The following is a 19752-nucleotide window of genomic DNA, read 5'->3' as shown; positions in this document are numbered from 1 at the left end:
GGTTTTGATTTGCATCTCCCTGGTGATTAGGGATGTTAAACATTTTTTCATATGCCTGTTGGCCACTTGCATTTCCTCTTTGGAGAAATGTCTTTTTTTCTGCCCATTTCTTGGCTGGATTGTTTACTTTGTTTTTGTTGAGTCATGTGAGTTCTTTGTATATCTTCAGTGCCTTATCAGTTGTATGGAGTGCAAAGATTTTTTTTTCCCAAATCAGTGGGGTGTCTCTTTGTTTTGGTTGATGTCTCTTTTGCTGTACAGAAGCTTTTCAGTTTTAATGTAATCCCAGTTTCAATGTAATATAATGTTTATCTTTTCCTTGACTTTCTTTGCTTTCATATTCTTTAAATATGTTTTTGAGATGTATGTCTTGTAGTGTTTTACCTATATTTTCTTCTATATATTTTATGGTTTCAGGCTTATGTCCAGTTCTTTTATCCACTTTGAGTTGGTTTTTGTGCACGGTGAGAGGTAGTGGTCTAGTTTCATTTTTTTGTATGTGGTGGTCCAGTTTTCCCAGCACCATTTATTGAACAAACTGTCCATGTTCCATTGCATATTCTTTGCTCCTTTGTCAAAGATCAGCTATCCATTTAAGTGTGGGTTTATTTCAGGGCTCTCTATTCGGTTCCATTGGTCTGTGTGTCTGTTTTTGTTCCAATATCAAACTGTTTTAATTATTATGGCTTTGTAGGGTAGCTTGAAGTTTGGAAGTGTGATACCTTTCTCCTTTGTTTTCATCAGTAGGGCTTTGGCAATTTGTGTTTTTTTTTTTTTTTTGTGGTTCTATATGAATTTATTAGTATTTGTTCTATTTCTTTGAAGAATGTGATTGAGATTTTTATTGGAATAGTGTTGAATCTGTATATTGCTTTTGGTAGGATGGCCATTTTAATCATGTTAATTTCTTCAATCCATGAACAGGGGATGTCTTTCCATTTCTTTGTGTCTTCTTCTATTTCTTTTAACAGTGTTTTATAATTTTCTTTGTATAGGTCCTTCACCTCTTTTGTTAGGTTTATTCCCAAGTATTTTATTTTTTCTGTTTCAATCATAAAAGGGATGGTTTTCTTGATTTCTTCTTCTTCAGATTGATTGTTTGTGTATAGGAAGGCTACTAACTTTTGTGTGTTGATTTTTGTATCCTGCTACTTTACTGAACTGGCTGACTATTTTGAGTAGTTTTTCCGTGGAGTTTTTAGGGTTCTCTATGTATATCATATCATCTGCAAACAGTGATAGTTTTACTTCTTCTTTCCCTATTTGGGTTCCTTGTATGTCTTTCTCTTGTCTTATTGTCCTGGTTAGGGCCTCCAGTATTATATTGAAGAGCAGTGGTGAGATTGTCTTGTTGCTGATCTTAAAGGAAAGGCCTTCAGCTTTTTGCCATTGAGAATAATATTGGCAGTGGGTTTGTCATATATGGCTTTTATCATGTTAATGTATGTTCCTTCTATCCCAAGAATTTCAAGGGCCTTTATCATAAACGGATGTTGGACTTTGTCAAATGCTTTCTCAGCATCTATTGATATGATCATAGGGTTTTTATTTTTCTTTTTGTTGATGTGTTGGATTACACCGATCGATTTTCATATGTTGAGCCATCCTTTTGCCCTTGGCATGAATCCCACTTGATCATGGTGTATTATCTCTTTGATGCATTGTTGGATTCTGTTGGCAAGGATTTTGTTGAGGATTTTTGCATCAGTGTTCATTAGGGAGATTGGCCTGTAATTTTCTTTTTTTTGTGCTGTCTTTGTTTGGTTTTGGTATTAGTGTAATGTAGGCTTTGAAGAATGTATTTGGTAGTATTCCTTCTTTTTCAATTTTTTTTTTTTTTTTTTTTTTTTTTTGTATAGAGGCATGCTTTATTTATTTGTTTGCTGGTCTGTTTGTTTGTTTTGTTTATACATGCACTGGGTACAGTCAGAAGCGCGGGAGGGTGAGAGAATTCACCAGAGCCAGAGCGGGGAGCAGAGCAGGCAGAAGGACCGAAGTACACTGCTGAGGGGAGCAGCGGGCGGCAGGAGAGGTCTGCGCGCCATGTGGGACCCTCCTCCGGTGGCCGGGGAGCAGCCGGGGATCGAACCGGCGCCGCAGAGGCCGCGGGCAGCTTCGCAACCCAGCGCTCAACCGCTGCGCCACCGGGGAGGCCCCTTTTTCAATTTTTTGAAAGAGTTTGTGTAGGATAGCCACTAATACACTGCTGAGTGTTTGGTAGAATTCATTTGTGAAGCCATCTGGACCTGGGCTTTTGTTTTTGGGGAGTGCTTTAATTACTGTCTCAATTTTGCTGCTTGTAATTGGTCTGTTTAGTTGTTCAATTTCTTCTTTGTCCAACTTGGAATGATTATATCATTGTAGGAATTTGCCCATCTTTTCTAGGTTGTTGAATTTGTTTGCATATAAGTGTTCATCGTAATCTCTGATTATTCTTTTGATTTCTACTGAGTCTGTTCTGATTTCTCCTCTTTCATTTCTAATCCTATTTATATGTGTTTTCTCCAGTTTTTTCTTTGTGAGCCTGGCTAGAGGTTTGTCTATTTTGTTTATTTTTTCAAAAAACCAGCTTTTGGTTTCATTGATCTTTTAGATTTTTTTTTAAATTTCCATTTCATTTATTTCTGCTTTTTTATTATTTCCTTTCTTCTACTGGCTTTAGGTTTTCTTTGTTGTTCTTTTTCTAGCTCTTTGAGATGTGAGATTAGGTTGTTTCATTGAGTTCTTTCTTGTTTCTTGATGTGAGCCTGTATTGCTATATATTTTCCTCTTATTACTGCTTTTGCTGCATCCCATACATTCTGGAAAGTGGTGTTCTCCTTGTTATTCAACTCAAAGTATTATTTAATTTTTTCTTTGAGATCCTCATTGACCAATAGTCTTCCAGTAGTGTGGATTTTAATCTCCATGACATGGGAGGGTTCCTTGTTTTCTTTTCATGATTTATTTCTAGTTTGATGCCTTTATGATCAGAGAAGATAGTTGAAATGATTTTGATCTTCACGTATCTGTTGATGTATGTCTGTGGCCCAGAATGTGATCAATTCTGGATAATGATCCGTGCGTGCTTGAGAAAAAGGTGTACTAGGATTTTTGGGGGTGCATGTCCTATAGATGTCTGTTAAATCCATGAGTTCTATGTCTTTATTTAGGGCTCTAGTGTCTTTGTTGATCTGTCCATTGGTGAGAGTGGGGTGTTGAAGTCTCCCACTATATATGTATTTTCTTTAATGTCTGTTTTCAGAGCTGATAATAATTGTCTAATATATTTTGGTACTCCTTCATTCGGTGAGTATATGTTGATGAGTGTTATTTCTTCCTGGTGTATTGTCCCTTGATCATAATGTAGTGTCTGTCTTTGTCTCTTTTTACCTTTTTAAATTTGAAATCTATTTCATCTGATATAAGTATAGCTGTTCCTGCCCTCTTTTTTGGCCCATTTGCTTGTAGGATTGTTTTCCAACCTTTTACTTTCAGTCTGTGTTTATCTTTTGTGGTTAAATGTGTTTCCTGGAGACAGCAAAAGGTTGGATTTTGTTTTTTAATCTAGCCTGCTACTGTCTTTTTATTGATGAGTTTAATCCATTTACATTTAGAGTTAATACTAATATGTTGGCATCTGTATTTGCCATTTTGGTTGTCTTCTTTGTGATTTTATTCCTTGGTTTATTCTGTTCTTCATTCCTCTGTTGGTTTTGGCTTTAGGACTTTTTGTAGAATTTTTTGGAGTGGGGGTTTAGTTGTAATGAATTTCTGGAGTTTCTATTTGTCTGAGAAGGTCCATATTTTTTCTTCATAGTGGAAGGAGAGCTTTGCAGGGTATTCTTGGTTGGCATTTGCTGTGGTGAAGTTTGTTGAATATGTTACTCCATTCTCTTCTTGCCTGTAGTGTTTCTTCAGAGGAGTCTGAAGTTAACCTGATTGGTTTTCCCTTATAAGTTATCTGTTTCTTCCTACTTGCCAATTTCATTATTTTTCCTTGTCTTGGACTCTTGCAAGCTTTACTATTATGTGTCTTGCTATAGTCTTCTTTTCATTGTGGTAGTTGGGTGTTCTTCTTGCTTCTTGTATGTCTATATTCATCTCCTTTTTCGTGCTTGGGGAGTTTTCTTCAGTTATCTCCTTGAATAATTTCTCAGTTCCTTTGTTTCTCTCCTCACCTTCTGGAATGCCTGTAACTCTTACTTTTCCTCTCTTCATGGAGTCTGATGATTGTTGAAGAATGTCTTCATACTTCTTCCTTTGCACTTCTCTCTCCTTTTCTCTTTGGGCTGTTTTTATTTCTGTATCTTCGAGAGTACTGATCCATTCTTCTATTTCATTGATTCTGTTTTCATTGCTTTTCCCAGAGTTCTTTATCTCCTCCAGTAATCTTTTAGGCTCCTGCATTCCTTTTCTTTCCTTTCTTGAGGTCTCAGTTTCATTCTTCAGTTTAGCAATTATTTGTCTCAAATCATTTTTTTTCCTTTTCGTTTTCTTTCTGCTTTTTAATCATGATGATCATTAATTCTCTATTTGACAGGCTGAGAAGTTCTCCCATGTCATTTTTGAGCGCTGGTGACTGTTTTTCTTTTTGTGGTGTGTCCTTCTCCTGTGGGCTTGCTTGGTTATTTATATTTTTCCTTCTCCCTGCTATTTGTTTTCTCATTAGTTCCATGTGTTGGGACGTTGTGCCACTGGTGTTGGCGGGTATCTCTTTGGGGTTCTCCTTCAGTGGTGCTGGAAACTGTTTACCAGACCCAGTCCAGCACTGTATGCCAAAACTCCACCTGGGTGTTGATGCTGTGTTGCTGGGCAATGTCCCTTACAGTTCCCTCCCTCTGTATTTACTCAGTAACAGCAGGGAGTCAGCTAGTTGGTGATTTGTTCTGGTCTCTAGGCGGCGCCAGAGACCTGTACTTGCTGACCTGTGCTTTTTCCCTGTGGTTCTCTGTGAAACAGAGGGGTGGGGAGGGGAGCACGTCAACACGGGGCTATTGTTCAAGCTGGGTGCTGTGTCTGCCCCGTGTTCATGTGGTGCTGTGCCCGCAGCCTCACGGGTCCTGCGCCCTGAATTCTGCACTCTAGGCCTCAGTTCCAGGGCTGTCAGAGCCAAGACGCTGGCTGTCACCCTGTGCAGTGCCCGCTGCTGGGGTGCGTCCCACGCCCAGGATCCTGGCCTGGCTCTCAGTTCCAGGATGGGGTCTTGCCCCACGCCTTGTTTCCTTTCTTAGCCCCGTTTGCGTCGCCCACCCCCTCTCAGAGCCTGGGTGGTTTTGGGCTCTCTGGCTTCCGGCCCTCAGGAAGCTGGTGATTTTGTTCTGGTCACGCGGGGGCGCCAGAGCGCTTTCCTGGCGTCCTTCCGGAGCTGTGCTTTTTGCCCCCGTGGTCTCCGGGGAACGCAGTGGGGGTGGCATGCGGTGACTCAGCTGTGTGGGGTGCTGTGTCTGCCCTCTGCCCCGCCGTGGGGTGGGGATGCCCGAATTCCGAGCCAGGCTCTCAGTTCCGAAGCCCGCGGGTCCAGGACGCGGGCGGTGGCCCAGTTCAGCCTCCGCAGAAATGGCGCCCTTTGCACCCCGCTCCGTGCAGGGCGCCCGGTTTTTGATTACTCCGTGAGGGTCATTCACCTCTGGATTCCCGCGGGTGTCCCCGCAAACCCAGGTCGCGGGCGCGGGGCCTGGGCAGCCACATCCCGTGCACTTTGTGCCTTTCTGCCCCAGCCGCGCCCCCCGCCCCAGTCCCGCCGCGCCCCCCTCCCCCCTCCCCCCCCAGTCCCGCCGCGCCCCCCTCCCCCCTCCCCCCCCAGTTCCTGCGGGTGCGCTGTGGCAGCGCAGTGGTTCCTTTCCTGTCCTGCTCGTCTCTACTTTGTTCTTGTTTCCCTTCTTCTGTCTGTTGGCGGATGTGCCGGCTCTGTGGCGGGGGAGGTAGCGGGGTTCTGCGCTTTCCTCTCTTTCTCGTCCCCTTTCATGGCTCCTTTCCTCGTTGGGCCCTTACCAGAGCCTCCCGTTTATCGTCCCTCCGTCTGTCTGTCCGTGCCCGCTCCAAGGACCTGCCGCTTTTCCTCCCTGTTAGCCGTTCGTCGCCGCCGTGTTCATCCTCTTGCTCCTTCACTCCTTGCGAGCTTTGGGGCCTGAAGCTCTGCCCGCGGCGGCATCGCTGTGTGGGGCGCCCGGGTGTGCTGAGACCGGGGTTCAGTCACGGGACCCCTGGGGGCCGGTGGCCTGCTCTGCGGGGCTCTTGGGGAAGTGGGCGTCCCTCGGGTGAAGACCCCACTGCGCTGAGGGGGCCTGCCCTGCTTGTCGGTCTGTGGTCATTAAGGGGTGTCAGGGACACCTCAGCTGGTGACCAGAGGTCCTTTGTTAAATGCATGTGCTCACGCTGCCTCATGTTTCAGGATTTCTAGCCCTTTTGGCCTCACCTTTGAGTTAAAGTTGGTGAATATCCTATTTCCAATGTGCGTGATTATCATGTGTGCCTTCACGTTCCTCTGCTGTGGAGAGGGACGTTTCTGGAAGTAAGGCAGGGTCCCAGGCGTGTACTTTTTCTGCCTCCCTGCACTTGCACTGCAGGCATTCTGTGAGGATGGCAGTGGGCACAGGCACCCGCCCACAGGGCGCTTGCTAAGCTGCCGGATTGTCTTGTGCTCCAGGAGGCTACCTGGCCCTGGCAGGTCTTGAGCAGTTCTTGGGATCTCCAGGTGACGTCCCAGCTCAGCCCGGTGCCCAGAGCTAGGTGTTTGTGTGCTTGGCAGAGCCCAGCTGTGTCTTCACACACAGCTTCCCGCAGGGCCCACGTGACCAGCTCCAGCCCTTGGGGTTGGGCCTGGCTGACTGAAGGCCCATTTCCTGTGCTGGTCACTTGGACTTTCCCTCCAGACCACTTCCTGAGGGGCACGTCCTTCCTTGGGAAGGCGTGGATCAGGTGCAAACTCTGATTTGGTCATTATGGGGGAATCACATTTAATTTTGGGTTCTTTGTCGAGCCAAGCCAACTGTGACATTTTCTCTTCTCTTGCAGCACCTGTCCCTAAAAGCCAAAAGGGCCAAGGTCCAGGACCCGTGAACAGAGCCAGGCTGCAGCTTCAGGGCCTGCCGGTGCCCTCCCTGGGTGCCCAGGCGTGCCGGCCTGGCTCTTGCGGAACCTCCAGCTGCTCTGAGGGAGCTGCAGCCTGTTCCTTCGCTCCTTCCTTCCTTCCTGCTCCCCTCGGCCTCTGCATCCCTTGCTGGGACTGGAGGAGCCTGTGCATGGCAGGCACCTGCTGAGCTGCCCCCAGGCAGAGCAGGAGTTGGCAGGGCCATGCTCTTTGCTCATGCAGCACTCTCCCTATCCCAGCATGCCACCTCTGGCAGGTGCACTCCTGGCCCAGCTCTGGGCCCTGAGTAGGAAAGCCAGCCCTGCAGGCAGAGGCCCCACCTGGGGCTGGCAAAGGGTTTGCAAGGCTGGCTTTGCTTTCCCTGCCAGGGCCACGGCTATACTGGCTGTGAAGTCTGCTGCCTGGTGTGCACAAGCGTGTATCCATAAAGGGACGAGACCCTGTAGCGCCAGGAGTTTTGCCAGCACCAGGGGCATGTCTGGCGGGCATTGGGGCTCCACAAACAAGCGGCTTCGCCCGTCCTTGCCCGTGTCACTGTTTGTCTGCGGCCCGGAGACTCCTGGGATGACTGACCCACAGAGAGGGCTGGTGTGCGCTGTTCTTCATTCGCCCAAGGGTTTCCGGTTCCCAGGTGGGCTTAGCTTTCCTGCGGCGTGTGTGGCACGTCCTGAACACCAGCTGAGCACAAGAGAGCGCCCGTCGCTCAGACCCCAGGACCCTCTGCAGCAGGAATTCACAACGTTTAGAGGCTCTAAGCGTCTGTAGCTCAGGAACATACTCGTGTATCTTTTTTTGTTCGTTAGCGCGTGTTCTCTGGAGAGCGTGGGGCGGCTCCGCCAGCAGGCACTGGCTTCGTGGCTGCCCCAGGGCTTCTTCGCTGTGACGATATTTGTGTTTCAACCCATGACTGACCAAGTTTTCTTTTCCCTTCCTGTTTCAATAACATTTATTTTAAAGACACTTAGCTTGAAAATTTATTTTTGTACTGACGTTACTTTGGATGGGCCACTTTTGGCACCAAACATACGTCATTTTTATTTCCATTTTATAAACATGTAAATAATGATAGTGATAACGTGTAAATAGTAGTAAACCTTTATACCTAAAGTAAACCTGTTCCCTCCCACCCGTGGCTCCTGTGGTCGGTGTTTTAAGATAATCCAGTTGTTCCGTGTGAGGACCTGACCTGAGAAACCTGAGCCGGGGCACACAGCAGTGTGGGCCCTCATGAAGTCGGGAAGCCCCACGATGTCTAGATGCCTCCAGAATTTACTAGAACAACTGTGGCCAGAGGTGCTGGTTCTTGCCAGTTTCCAGTTGGGATCTTTCTGCAGAAATGTCTGAAATATTTATTTTTAAAATCTAAACTTAGGACCAAGGCTGATCCTGGTAAGCTCCTGCTGGGGTGGAAGGGTCCACACCCCCTGGGTTGAGGCTGGACTTTTCCAGAAGGGGAGATCAACCATGTCAGGGGGTGCAGATGGAACGAGCCTCGCCCACCCACTGCCCTCCTCTGGGGCCCGATCCCAGAGCATGTCTGCCCACCCCTCCCCCTTTCCTTCATGGGGGCCTGTCTGGCCCATGTTTATTCTAATGTGAATGTATTGTGCCACAGCCTTTCTCTGTGCTTCCAGAGCCTTCTTGCCCCCAGAGCTGGCCTGGATCATTAGACTGAAAAGGAGCAGGACATGCTGAGGCTTTGAAAATTCCTCCTTAATCTTTTATCACCCGAGGGGAGGACTGTGTAGACTTCAGCTGAGTGCCCTGGGGGGTGGTCCTGGCTCTCCTTATGGGCTCCCTATCAGGGCTTGCTGGCCACTTGGCAGCAGTTTAATCAACATGGGGGTCTCGTGGTGGGGGAAACCCTGCACGGGCTAGTGAGGCAACATGCACATTGGAAGAGGCTGCTGGGAACTCCCTACATTCTCAGCTATTTATTGCTGGGAGAAAGAGTGCTAGAAGTGACCCTGGGTGTCCCTCACTGGGCTGCAGACTCAGATGGATGGCAGGTTTGGGGACAGTTAATTGTTCCAGTGGTGAGTGGCTCAGGAAGTCCAGCGTCCCGGGAACCAGGGCAGGTCTCCTGCTCCAGACTTTTAGACTGAGGTCAGCTCATGCCTGGCCCGGTTCTGTGCAGCCCCAGATGAAGCCCAGTTCTTACCTCCATGTTTTCCAGCTGACTGGCACATGGTTCCTGCCAGAATGCAGGGTAAGGGGCCTGACTCTCCGACACAGATGGAGGCCTCCCCCTGCCCCAGCTTCCTCCCCCAGTCCCTGGAAGCCCAGTGTTCCCACATCAGGACCTCAGAGACACCCCCTTTGCTTGGACCCTAGCCACCTCTGTCCACTTGGGGAGAAGGGACTTGATCACCTCTGGGTGCAGGAGCTACACTTATAAGCCTCTAGGACACCTATGGTGGACACCACGCTGCATGTCACTAGAGTTGGGGCAGTGGGGCAGGCAAGAGCACTGAAATGAGTCAGAAAACCCCAGTTTTCTAAAAAAGCACAATATTGAGGTATAATTTAATTGTAATGAATGCACTCATTTTAATTGGATTGTTCCATGACTGTTGACAAATACATACACCACAAATGAGCACCCAAGTCAGGTACAGAACATTTCCATCCAAAATCCTACCCTTATGAACTTTTATACAGGCCTTTCCCCACCCACTTAGGCGTCCAGATGCTGCTTCCCATCGCCGAGAATCAGGCTCGGCTTCTCTAGGATTTCATGCAGCTGAAATCATTCAGAACGTGCCACATTCCCCTGTGTGTGGAGAAGACCTGGGTCTAGCTCCAGTCTCACCATCAGATTACGCTGGGACCCCTGGTAAGGTGCATCTTCCGTCTTCATCTCGGTTTCCTTATTTGTGAACAGGATGTTAGGTCACAACTCGCACCCACGAGGCCACGGTGCTGGACACGGCTCCCTGGGATTCCAGAAAGGCAGCCGGGTCACTCAGTCACCAGGGCCTCTTCTCTTTGCAGCCCGATGGGGTGACAGAGGTTCTTGCCACCCCCTCCATTCCTATCCCAGCCTGCCTGGTGCTGCGGCCTGCAGGTCTCCACCCTCACCCTCCTTTCCGGGAGGATTCATTTTAACAAAATACAAAAGCACATTTGGAAAGAACAGGATGCAATAATGAGGGCCTCCCCAAGTGGGCAGAGATGGCTAGGGTCCAAGCAAAGGGGTGTCTCAGGTCCTGATGTGGGAACACTGGGCTTCCAGGGGCTGGGGTTGGGGGCAAGTGGGGAGGCCTCTGGGCACTCCAGGGTAGAGGCAGCAGGGACAGACCTGCTCAGACCCACACAGCAACAAGCCTGATGGACACCCCCAGACCCTCCATGGTCAGATAAGGACTCACTGACATTTGACACACTCAGAAGCACTATTAGATCAGAGAGTTGCAGTTACACTCGCCCCAACACTCAAATACGTATTGTCTTCTGCACACCAGGCCCTGGGAGCTATGGCAGTGAACGCAGCAAAGTCCCTGCTCCCCAGGAGATGACATGCTAGAAGATGCCCACGCTAGGGTGCGTCCTGTCATTAGCCCAGGATGTGGAGGGTACACAGGGTGGCCCTGAGTTTTGTCCCCTGGAATTGTCCTGCCCATCTGCTCCGTGGCTGAGCAACACGGTGGGGCTGTGCTGCCCTCTGCTGGCCACAGGGAGGCAGCCGCTCCTAGGCTCAGCGGTCCTGGCCTGGCAACGGGCCGAGAAGGGGGTGGGGCTTTTGGCAACCTGCACAGCAGATAGAAGGGGCAGGAGCAGTGGGAAGAGCTCTTCTCGGGGGTCCCAACCTCCTTTTTGTTTCCTGCACATCTCTCTTCCCGTCCCACTATAGCTGGACTTGGAAAGTGGGAGTTGAGCCAAATCATGTTCTTTTGAGCCTCTCTTTGCAGTACCCCCTTCCCACCTCACCAGCCTCATGCCCCCCAGCTGCTGCAACTGGTTCAGGGGACCCCTTCTCAGTCATCTTTCCAAGTAGGGAGGGAGGGACCCACATGCTGAATTTGGAATGGAATCCAGGTGACATGAAAAGAGGCCAGCTACCTGAGGCAGGAGTCTGAGAGGCCATGCCCCGTCTCTGGCTGTCCCAGCCCAGGGCCAGGATGCATGCAAGTTTGAGGGCATAGCAAAATGGTCGCTTTTGTGCCATCCACTTTTCAGGTGCATGGCTATGCAGTCCCTGGCACACCATCCCTGGCTACCACATCGGATCCAGACCCTGCCAGGCTCAGTGACCTTCTGGGCCGCCCCAGTGCTGCTGCTGTGGTGGAGGCTGGGCCCTTCTGGCACTGCCCCTGGGGCTCCAGAGACCCCTGGTGGGCTGCGGCTCTGACCTGCTCAGTTCCCCTTTCCCTCCCCTGGGGCCTGACTGGACCATGTTTATTCTAATATGGAAGATTTTGTGCACAATCTGACGGGTCTTAGGTGGAGGAAAGGTGTGCTGGGATTTGGAGTTTCATAAAGTGTCCTGCAAGTGAGGTGGGGGAGCTGGTGCTGGGAAGCAGGGACCCCCTGGGGTTCGAGTTGCAGAGATACCTCCCCTGGAGTAGAAGAAACCCCAGCTGGTTGTCCCCTGCATGGAACTGCCTCTAACCGCCGCCAAAGGCCTTGCCTAAGGCGGATGCTGCTCGCGCTGCGTGCCTACCCACGAACTTGTCTCTGCTCTGGATAGTAGGCGGCCTCCAGACCTGTGCTCCCCGCGCCAGGCCAGACCCACACCCCAGTCCAGGCTGGTGTAGCACGAGGCCAGATGGCTGGACGTTTGGGCCGGTGCTGCGCGCGGCACCCAGCAGGGGGCGCTGGCGTCTCGCGTTTGCGGCGCCAGGACTCCAGGGCGCTCTCCAGGGCCTGCAGGCTGCGCACCAGAGCCTCCTGCCTGCCCCGTGCGCTCCGGTCTCCTGTCCACCAGGCACAGTTCCCTCTACTCAAAGCTGGATTTGACCCGCGGGTCCTTACATCTTGACCACCCGCCAGAGGAAAGCACAAATCTCCCTGGTTTATAGGTACAGTTTATGATAATAATAAGCAATAACAAAAATCAAGTTACTAGGTGACATTTATGGAGTCCTAATTATTGACTTGGCCAGCCTGGTCCTTCAGGGTGGAGTGGGGGAGGGAGCTATGGATGCTAGGCTAGCCCCTGGGTGCTGGCCACGCTCATAAGCCTGGCTGCGGCATCAGGGTCCCTGCAGACCAGAGGTGAGGAGCAGCTAGGGCCTGCAGACCATCTTAGGCCACCTCATATCTGCATTTCTGCCCTCTGCTGACACTTGCAGCAGGACTTGCTGGAGTGCCCAGGTAGTGTCCCAGGCACAGGAAGAATAGCATCTATCAGAAAACTTTGCCCAAGGACGTGGAGCTCAGATCACAGCCTGATCCTGGAGGTGTGCCCAGGCCAGACGTTTGAGGCCACGGCACAGCCAAGGGCTCCCAGGGCCTGACCCCTTTGCAGTCCAGAATCAGAGACAGCTGGTGGTCAGCTCCAGCTGGAGTTGGCCCTAGCACGAAGCAGTGGGGTATGACGGTTAGGGCCTTGGACTTTTTGGTCAAGTGCCCGGATGCTGCTCCTGCTGATACCCACCTTCAGTTGTTGCAGGGATCAAGTGACTTACTTTTCAAAAGTGCCTACAGCAGCGCTGGGCACAGGGTGGATGCTAAGCAAGGAGGAGCCATTATTATTATAACTCCTCCACCTTGTGTGTGCCAGCTGCCTCCCTGGAGAGTCTGAGCTCTAAGCAGCGGGAAGTGCAGTCAGCACCAGGTGCCTGGGGGAAGGTCAGCCCAGGGCTCCCTTCCCTTTGTGCTGCTGGGCCCCAAGCAGGGGGGGGGGGTCAGGGGAGGGGCTTCCAGGAGCAGAGCACATCTGGCTGCAGGGACTAGTCCCTAATCAGCTCCCCTTCCCCAGACCACACCCCGGTTCGCCCTAGGCCAGAGGGGAAATCGCCTATTGACAATTATTCCCCTGATCGATTGATTGTTCCTCCTAATAATAATGGGATGTGCAGAAGGCTTTACAGAGACCCGGCCTGTGCTAGCATCTTGGCCCAGCAGTTCTCAAACTTCCTGGTCTCAGGACCTCCTTGCACTTAAGCCCATGGAGGCTCTCAGGAGTTCTTGTCAAGGTGGGTCCTGTCTGTTGCTGGTCACCATTTGAGGAGTTAAAACTGAGAAACTAATAATTTTGGTGTATCATTTTTAAAAAGTTGCAACAACAAACACATACCTAATGTTAGCGGAAATACCATATTTTATGAAAAGTAACTATTTCCCAGCACAAAAAAATTGAGGGAGGAGGAGGTGAGGCATTGTTTACATCTGTGCACATCGTTCTATTGTCAGGCTTAGCAGAAAACTGCTGGCTTTTCCTATTACTTCTATATGAGCTGTCACATGTCTTGTAGTCTCTGAAATGTTCCACTGAGAGTAAGAGAGATCTTTCATTGAGAGAGACAGAGAACATCTTGGTATTATCGCGAACATAGTTATGACCACTGCTGACCCTCGAGGAGGATCTCAGGGTCCCCCGAGGGCCCCAAAGCATACCTTAGAAGCTGCTGCCTTATGTCCATGATGGGTAGGTTCTGCTATGCCCCAGTTTTACAAACGAGGAAACTGAGGCACAGGAGGGGCAGGACTTGCCCAAAGTCACACAACTGGGAATCGAAGCCAGGCTGTCTGGAGCCCTGGTCTCTGGGAAAAGACTTGACTTCGGGGTGCGTGACCCTAGTACTCAGCCTGGGAAGCAGGTCAGGCACTGGACGTGAACAGCATAAGCCAGAAAGGATAGGCCAGTGGGGTGGGGAGCAGGGCCTCAGGTGAGGGGGCTTGGGAGAAGCCCAGGGGACCAGTTAGTCACCAAGTGGCCCCGGTGACAGGGCTGGAGATGGCAGCTGGCGCTGATGCCGCCTCGACTGGAAAATCAATAGGTGATCAGCGTTCCAGGGGCGCGCTGTTCATCAGGTGCATGAGAGGGAGGTGCGGGCGGGGGCCGGGAGGAAATATCACTGACCCCCGGCAGGATTGATCAAACAGCCAGACACCCAAGGCCAAACTCACTAATAAAGTGAGACGTTCAGCTCAGCCGGGCAGCTGCCGGCTGAAGGTCTTAAAAAAACCGCTTAGCTGGGGAGTTCTTGCTAAACTGTCTTTGTTTCTTGAGGCCAGTGCGCGCTGTGTCGGGGGGAGGGTGCTGGAGGGATTCTGGCTTGGCTGCTGTTTGGCCTGCTGCAGGCCCGGACCTCGGAGACTTGGAGCCCTCCTGGCATGTGCGTGGGGGGCCTGCAGCCACCCCCCTGCAGCCTGCATACACTGATTGCACAAGGGCATGGGTGCACATGTGCGCACGCACAATTTTGCACGTCTGTCCATGTCTCTGTGTGTGTGTGCATGAGCTGCTTGCACACCACTCGCTTCTGGGCACTTGTGCATGTAGTTTAATTTCTTCTTCATTCTTTTTTCACTAATCTCGTGACTTCCTCCGCTGGAGGTGCTGTATTCAGAATGAGAGTCGTGATTGGGGGCAGGGTGAATAAGAAAGTTGGGGCAGGAAAACCGTACCTATGAGGCTAAGATGTAAATAGAGAAAAAGTGGAGACATGAAGGGAAGGAGGAGAGGAGGCAGAGAGAAGGATCGTTGTGGGAGGGAGTTGGAGCTCTCTGGCCAGGAGGGACACAGACCTGGGTGCGGACGTGTGCCAGGTGAGATATGGGGGGAGGAGACTGTGCAGCTGGGAGACCAGGAAGCTGTGTGGGCAGCCATGACTTTGCACCCTCTGGCATCCTCTGAGGAACCCAAGCTGAAGAAGAGAATGACTTCCAGCGATGCTGGCGTGGTTGGATGGCATTTTGTTAAATGTGCCGCCATATCAAGGCTGGCTTGTGGGTACACCGAGTGGCTTTAACTCACAAAATAACATCATTCCTGTTAAGGGTTGCATTTTATGGGAGCTTTCGGTGTGCCATCTCCTGCCAGCCCTGATTTTCTTTGCTTCCATCCTACTCCTTCCTCCTAGTTGGAGGAAGGAGAAAACCTCCTAGCTGGAGGTTTCTGCTCAACATCTCTGCTATGCATGATAATCTTTTTAGGCTTTTTTAACATTTAAAAATTGTGAGAAGTACCCAATATACAGAAAGGTGCATAAAGCACAAATGTCCACTTTGAAGCAGACAGTGAAAGCAAATACCCAGGTACCGACCCCCCCCCCGCCCCGCCCCAACCCCAGGTCCAGAAATGCAACAGGAGCGTCTCCCCAAGCTCTGTTCCTCAGTCAATCCCCCATGAGGTAACTATTCTTCCTTTTATAGTTATCATATGTAGCCTACGCTAAATGGTTAAATTGGCCTCAGACCCGAAGAGCCAAAAAAAGAGAAGAAAAAACTTACCTAATTGTTCTCAAAGTCTTGCTTTTATAGACACAGCAGAGCCTGAAGGGTTATCGACTAACCTTGAGTTGAACTCCAAGGCTGGTTGGAGGTGGGAGACACAAGTGCACAAGCTGGGGCTACCTAGATTCCTCCAGTTAGCTGAAAAAAAGCCTCTTCCTACCTCTCCAGGTGTCAGCTGCTCTGTCATTAGCCAGTGAACTTCAGCCAAGGGCACATTTCTTTGTCCCTAACCCGCTCCTTAGCCAATAAATTTAACTCTTTTGTTCTCCATCCCACTTCCCCAGACCTATAGAATCTCATCCCCTTTCTCGAGCAGGGGAGACTTGGCTGTCTCTCCCACCTCTCTGCCAATCAGTTTGCAACAAAACCTCGTTTTCTTCTCAGAACCTGGGGTCCTGGGATCAGTTTCTGTGTAATTTGGGTAGTGAGCCCAACCTGCCGGGCGACAGTCATGGCTTTCAAAACCATCTTTTCCTTGTGAAATAATCTTACATTGGCAGGAAAGTTGCAAAAAGAACTCCCAGAGTGCTTCACCCAGCTTCCACTCATGAAAACCTCTTCCATAACCAGAGCACATTTATCACACTAAGAAATTCACATTGGTGCAATACTATTAACTCAACTACTGACTTTATTTGAACCTCACCAGCTTTTCTATCAATCTTCTTTCCTGATTTTTTTTTTTTTTTTTTTAGTTCCAGGACCCAATCTAGGCTCCCACATGGCACGTAGTCATCTTTTTTTTTTTTTTTTAAGATTTATTTATTTATTTATACAAGCACTGGGTACAGTCAGAAGTGCGGGAGGGTGAGTGAATTCACTAGAGCCAGAGCAGGGAGCAGAACAGGCAGACCGATGAAGTACACTGCTGAGGGGAGCAGCGGGTGGCAGGAGAGTTCTGCGCGCCATGTGTGACCCTCGCCCAGCAGCCGGGGATCGAACCGGCGCTGCAGAGGCTGCGGGCAGCTTTGCAACCCAGCGCTCAACCGCTGTGCCACCAGGGAGGCCCTGGCACGTAGTCATCTTGTTGGTACCTCTGTGCCGAGCCAGGAAGAGGGCCTCTTAAGAAGCCTTGGGATTTGTGGCTGTGAATGCCAGTGACTGTGCTTGGCACACCCCCCAACCCCCCCCCCCCCAAACTGCAGAGGAGCACGCCCAGAATCCTGTCCTCTCACCCCTCTCTTTCCCCTGCTCCCTTCTCTGAACAGACCTGAAACCTTTCTTTGCCAGAACCTCCGGCTCCATCATCTTGGAGGATTAAGGGTTCTATCCAAAAGATAAAGATGGAGATTAACATTTCAGGGATTATAAGTGGCTATAGAGTATGGAGGTAAGAGTTTGGATTCTGGGCCAGATTACCAGGGTTTGGATCCTGGTTTTGAAAAAGTGGAGATTTAATAATGCCTACCTGACGGGGCTATTAGGAGTGTCAGGTGAGCCAGGGGACAGTCAGGGCTTACAACGTGCATGTCCCGGAGTAGTAAGTGCAGCGTTGAATCCAATGTTAAATCTCTTCTTACCCTGCTGGGTGTGTCTAAATCTGTGCCCATTGGAAGAACTAGAAATGGGTAATGAGGCCACTTCAGGGAGCAAAGCTGGGCTTATGGGAGAGGGACTTTCACTTTTGACTTTATATACTTTCCTACTATTTAAGAAAAAAATAAGCATCTAGTACAAATTTTAAAGTAAAAAAATTGTTAGAAATTTTAACTCTTATAGAAGCAAAAGATAAGCTTTGGAATAAAATAAGATTCGCCCCATTTACCGTGGCACACAGGCGTGGCAGGCTGTCATCCATCTTCCGCGCGGCACATGTGTGCTTTGCCAGCAAAAGGTCTGTGTGTGTCTGGGATTGGGGTTGGACTTGCCTGGATCCCAGTTCCCTAAACGTCTGCTGTGCATAGCACAGGGGCTGAACCCTGGTCTGTCGCGCCCCACTCCCCTCACGGGGGCCTCCCTGCGCCCCCACTCCCTGCCCCCCACCTGCCCTGGTTGCCAGGGAAACGGGCCTTTATTGAGTGGAGCAATCCCCAGCCCAGCCCTGTGATTTGTCCTTGTCTAATTATTATTACTCTTTGCATTTCTCCTTCCGATGAGTAATGGGGGAGGGTCGAGGGGTAGGAGGGCCCAGGAGCCCAGGAGTAGTGATTTGTGGGGTCGGCAGCTCATCTTTGAGAGGAGGACATTTATCTTTCCAGAAGCAGGAAAGAGCCCAGTGGAGACGAATTCAACAGTTCCTATGTGGATGGGATCGTGTGTTCACACCCTGGTCGGGAGCTGCACACCTGGAATGCATGTGCAAAAGTGTGGGGGCATGTGCAAGAGTATGGGGGCAGCAGGCCTCAGAGCAGGAAGCATGTGGATGGGTGTGGTGATCGTTTACAGCCCCTAAAGCCATGTCCAGCGCACCTGCGTGTATGCGTGTGTGTGTGTGCTCTCGTGCGCTGTCTGCTGAGCTCTCTCACCCAGCTGTGCCCGCTGGCCTGCGTGCATATGATAACCTGTGGGTGTACACGTTGTAAACAAAGCCAGGAGGCCCTATGTATGCCCCTCTGCGCGTGTGCATGCTGGACACGTGGCTGTCAATCGTCTCTGCGGATACACAGACTGCATTCTGTCTCCCCGGGAACTTGTCCTCCTGGGACATCACCATGCACACATGGTGATGAAAACCAAAATGCCACCCTACATCAGGGTGCTGCCACTTTGTCAGTGACCCCCAAGATGAAAACACAGGGGTTGGATACGTTCAGAGGTTTGTTGCATGCACATTTTGGTAGCTGGGCTGAATGAATAGTGACAATACTCCTTTGATCCTGTCTGAAGCCACATGCTCTTAATGAGATTCTGTCCTTCTCCTAGTAGGAGGCGAAGTCTATTTCCCCGTCTCCTGGAATGGGTCTGAACTTGGATAATGGACCAAGGTGGGGGCATGGTGAACCCATGCTGGGCCTGGGCCTCCACACACCTGTGGCTCCCGCCAGCTGTCTGAGGACTTAGCAATCAGTCCAGCTGCCGCATGAAGCAGCGTGTGCTGGACCACTAGGGCCCACAAAGGATCGGGGCACAGAGCCCACTTGCTCCAGCTGATGCTGCCCCAGAGCATCTCAGAGCCAAGACCTCAAAGACTGAGAGTCCAGCCAGGGGCAGCAGAGCTGCTCACCTTGCGGCCGTTGACAGGCCTTGAGCTATTTGAAGTCTCTGGGTCTTGGGGTGCTTTGTTGTGCAGCTTTATTGTGTCAATACATAGCTGACAATAACTAAAAACTTGCATGAACACATCCAAGCAAGACATGGTAATGGTAACTGTATGTACTGCAGATATGCACGTAGGATGAGTTTCTCTGGACCCTGAAATGATTGGTTAGTTGTCTGTTGCTGCATAACAAATTACCCCCCAAATTGGAAGCTCAACACAATAAACATTTTTCTCAGTTCCCGTGGGTCAGAAATTAGGACACTGGTTAGCTGGGTGCCTGTGATCCAGGGTCTCTGATAATCAGGGACCTCATTATTGGGGGTTGTTGGGGCTGTGGGCTCACATTGGGTTCCCCTCCCTGGAACCTGAGAATTCCTGACTCTCCTTGAGCTTCAGTATATACTGTGTGGAATCCTTGTGGGAAGACCTGTAGAGAAGCTTCCCATCTAGACAGGATGGCCTTGATTCCAATGCCAGGACCAGGACTCAGGAGGAATGAATGCTCATGTCTATCAGAAATCATACAACACACATGGGTGGCCATAGCAGTTGTATTCATGATAACCCAGACTGAAAACAAGCCAAGTGTCTATCAACTGTAGAATGGACAAATAAGTGGTGGAATATTCATTCACAGGAATACTACACAGCCATGAAAAAGGAGTAGCAACACACTGAATGAATCTCATGGACACAGAGTGAACCTAACTAGCGAGAAACAAGATTCTGTACTGTGTGAGTTCACTTTGTCAGCTTCCCAAGTCAGGCAAGGTAATCTGTGACCAGAAAGTGGGGAAGTGTTTAGTTTAGTGGGGTAATGACTAGAAGAAGGTTGGAGGGGCTTAGGGGTACTGGGAATGCTTTGTTTCCCTTTGTAAAATCTAGGTGCTGGTTCTACTGTTGTGTTCACTTTGTAAAACTCTAGCCTTGAAGCTTTTGCTCTTTTCTGGTGTATGCTCAACTAGAATAGAGTGTGTACCAAACAAAAAGGCATTCTAGATAAAATGAAACATTGGGGTGCCTGAGACTTGGATTGGGGGGAAGTCGAAAGGTGACAGAGCTGGTCCATCACAGGAAT

At 50.0% G+C, this 19752-nt stretch overlaps 1 protein-coding gene across 2 annotated transcripts in view; it reads left to right on the top strand.

Moving 5' to 3' along the window:
• DHX35 (DEAH-box helicase 35) overlaps positions 1–7041 on the top strand; it is a gene marked incomplete at both ends in the record, with an annotated part of 65279 nt that extends 58238 nt beyond the window's left edge. For both annotated transcript variants that reach the window (XM_084247651.1, XM_084247650.1), the window contains one exon: positions 6997–7041. In XM_084247651.1, coding sequence (XP_084103777.1) covers positions 6997–7041 — 45 coding nt within the window. The remainder of the gene's footprint in view (positions 1–6996) is intronic.
• Between the last annotated feature and the right edge of the window lie 12711 nt (positions 7042–19752).

Source organism: Talpa europaea, assembly GCF_964194135.1.
Source record: "Talpa europaea genome assembly, chromosome: 11".
NCBI lineage: Eukaryota > Metazoa > Chordata > Mammalia > Eulipotyphla > Talpidae > Talpa > Talpa europaea.
Note: the sequence above shows the minus strand (reverse complement) of the source record. Positions and strands in the feature narration are given on the sequence as shown.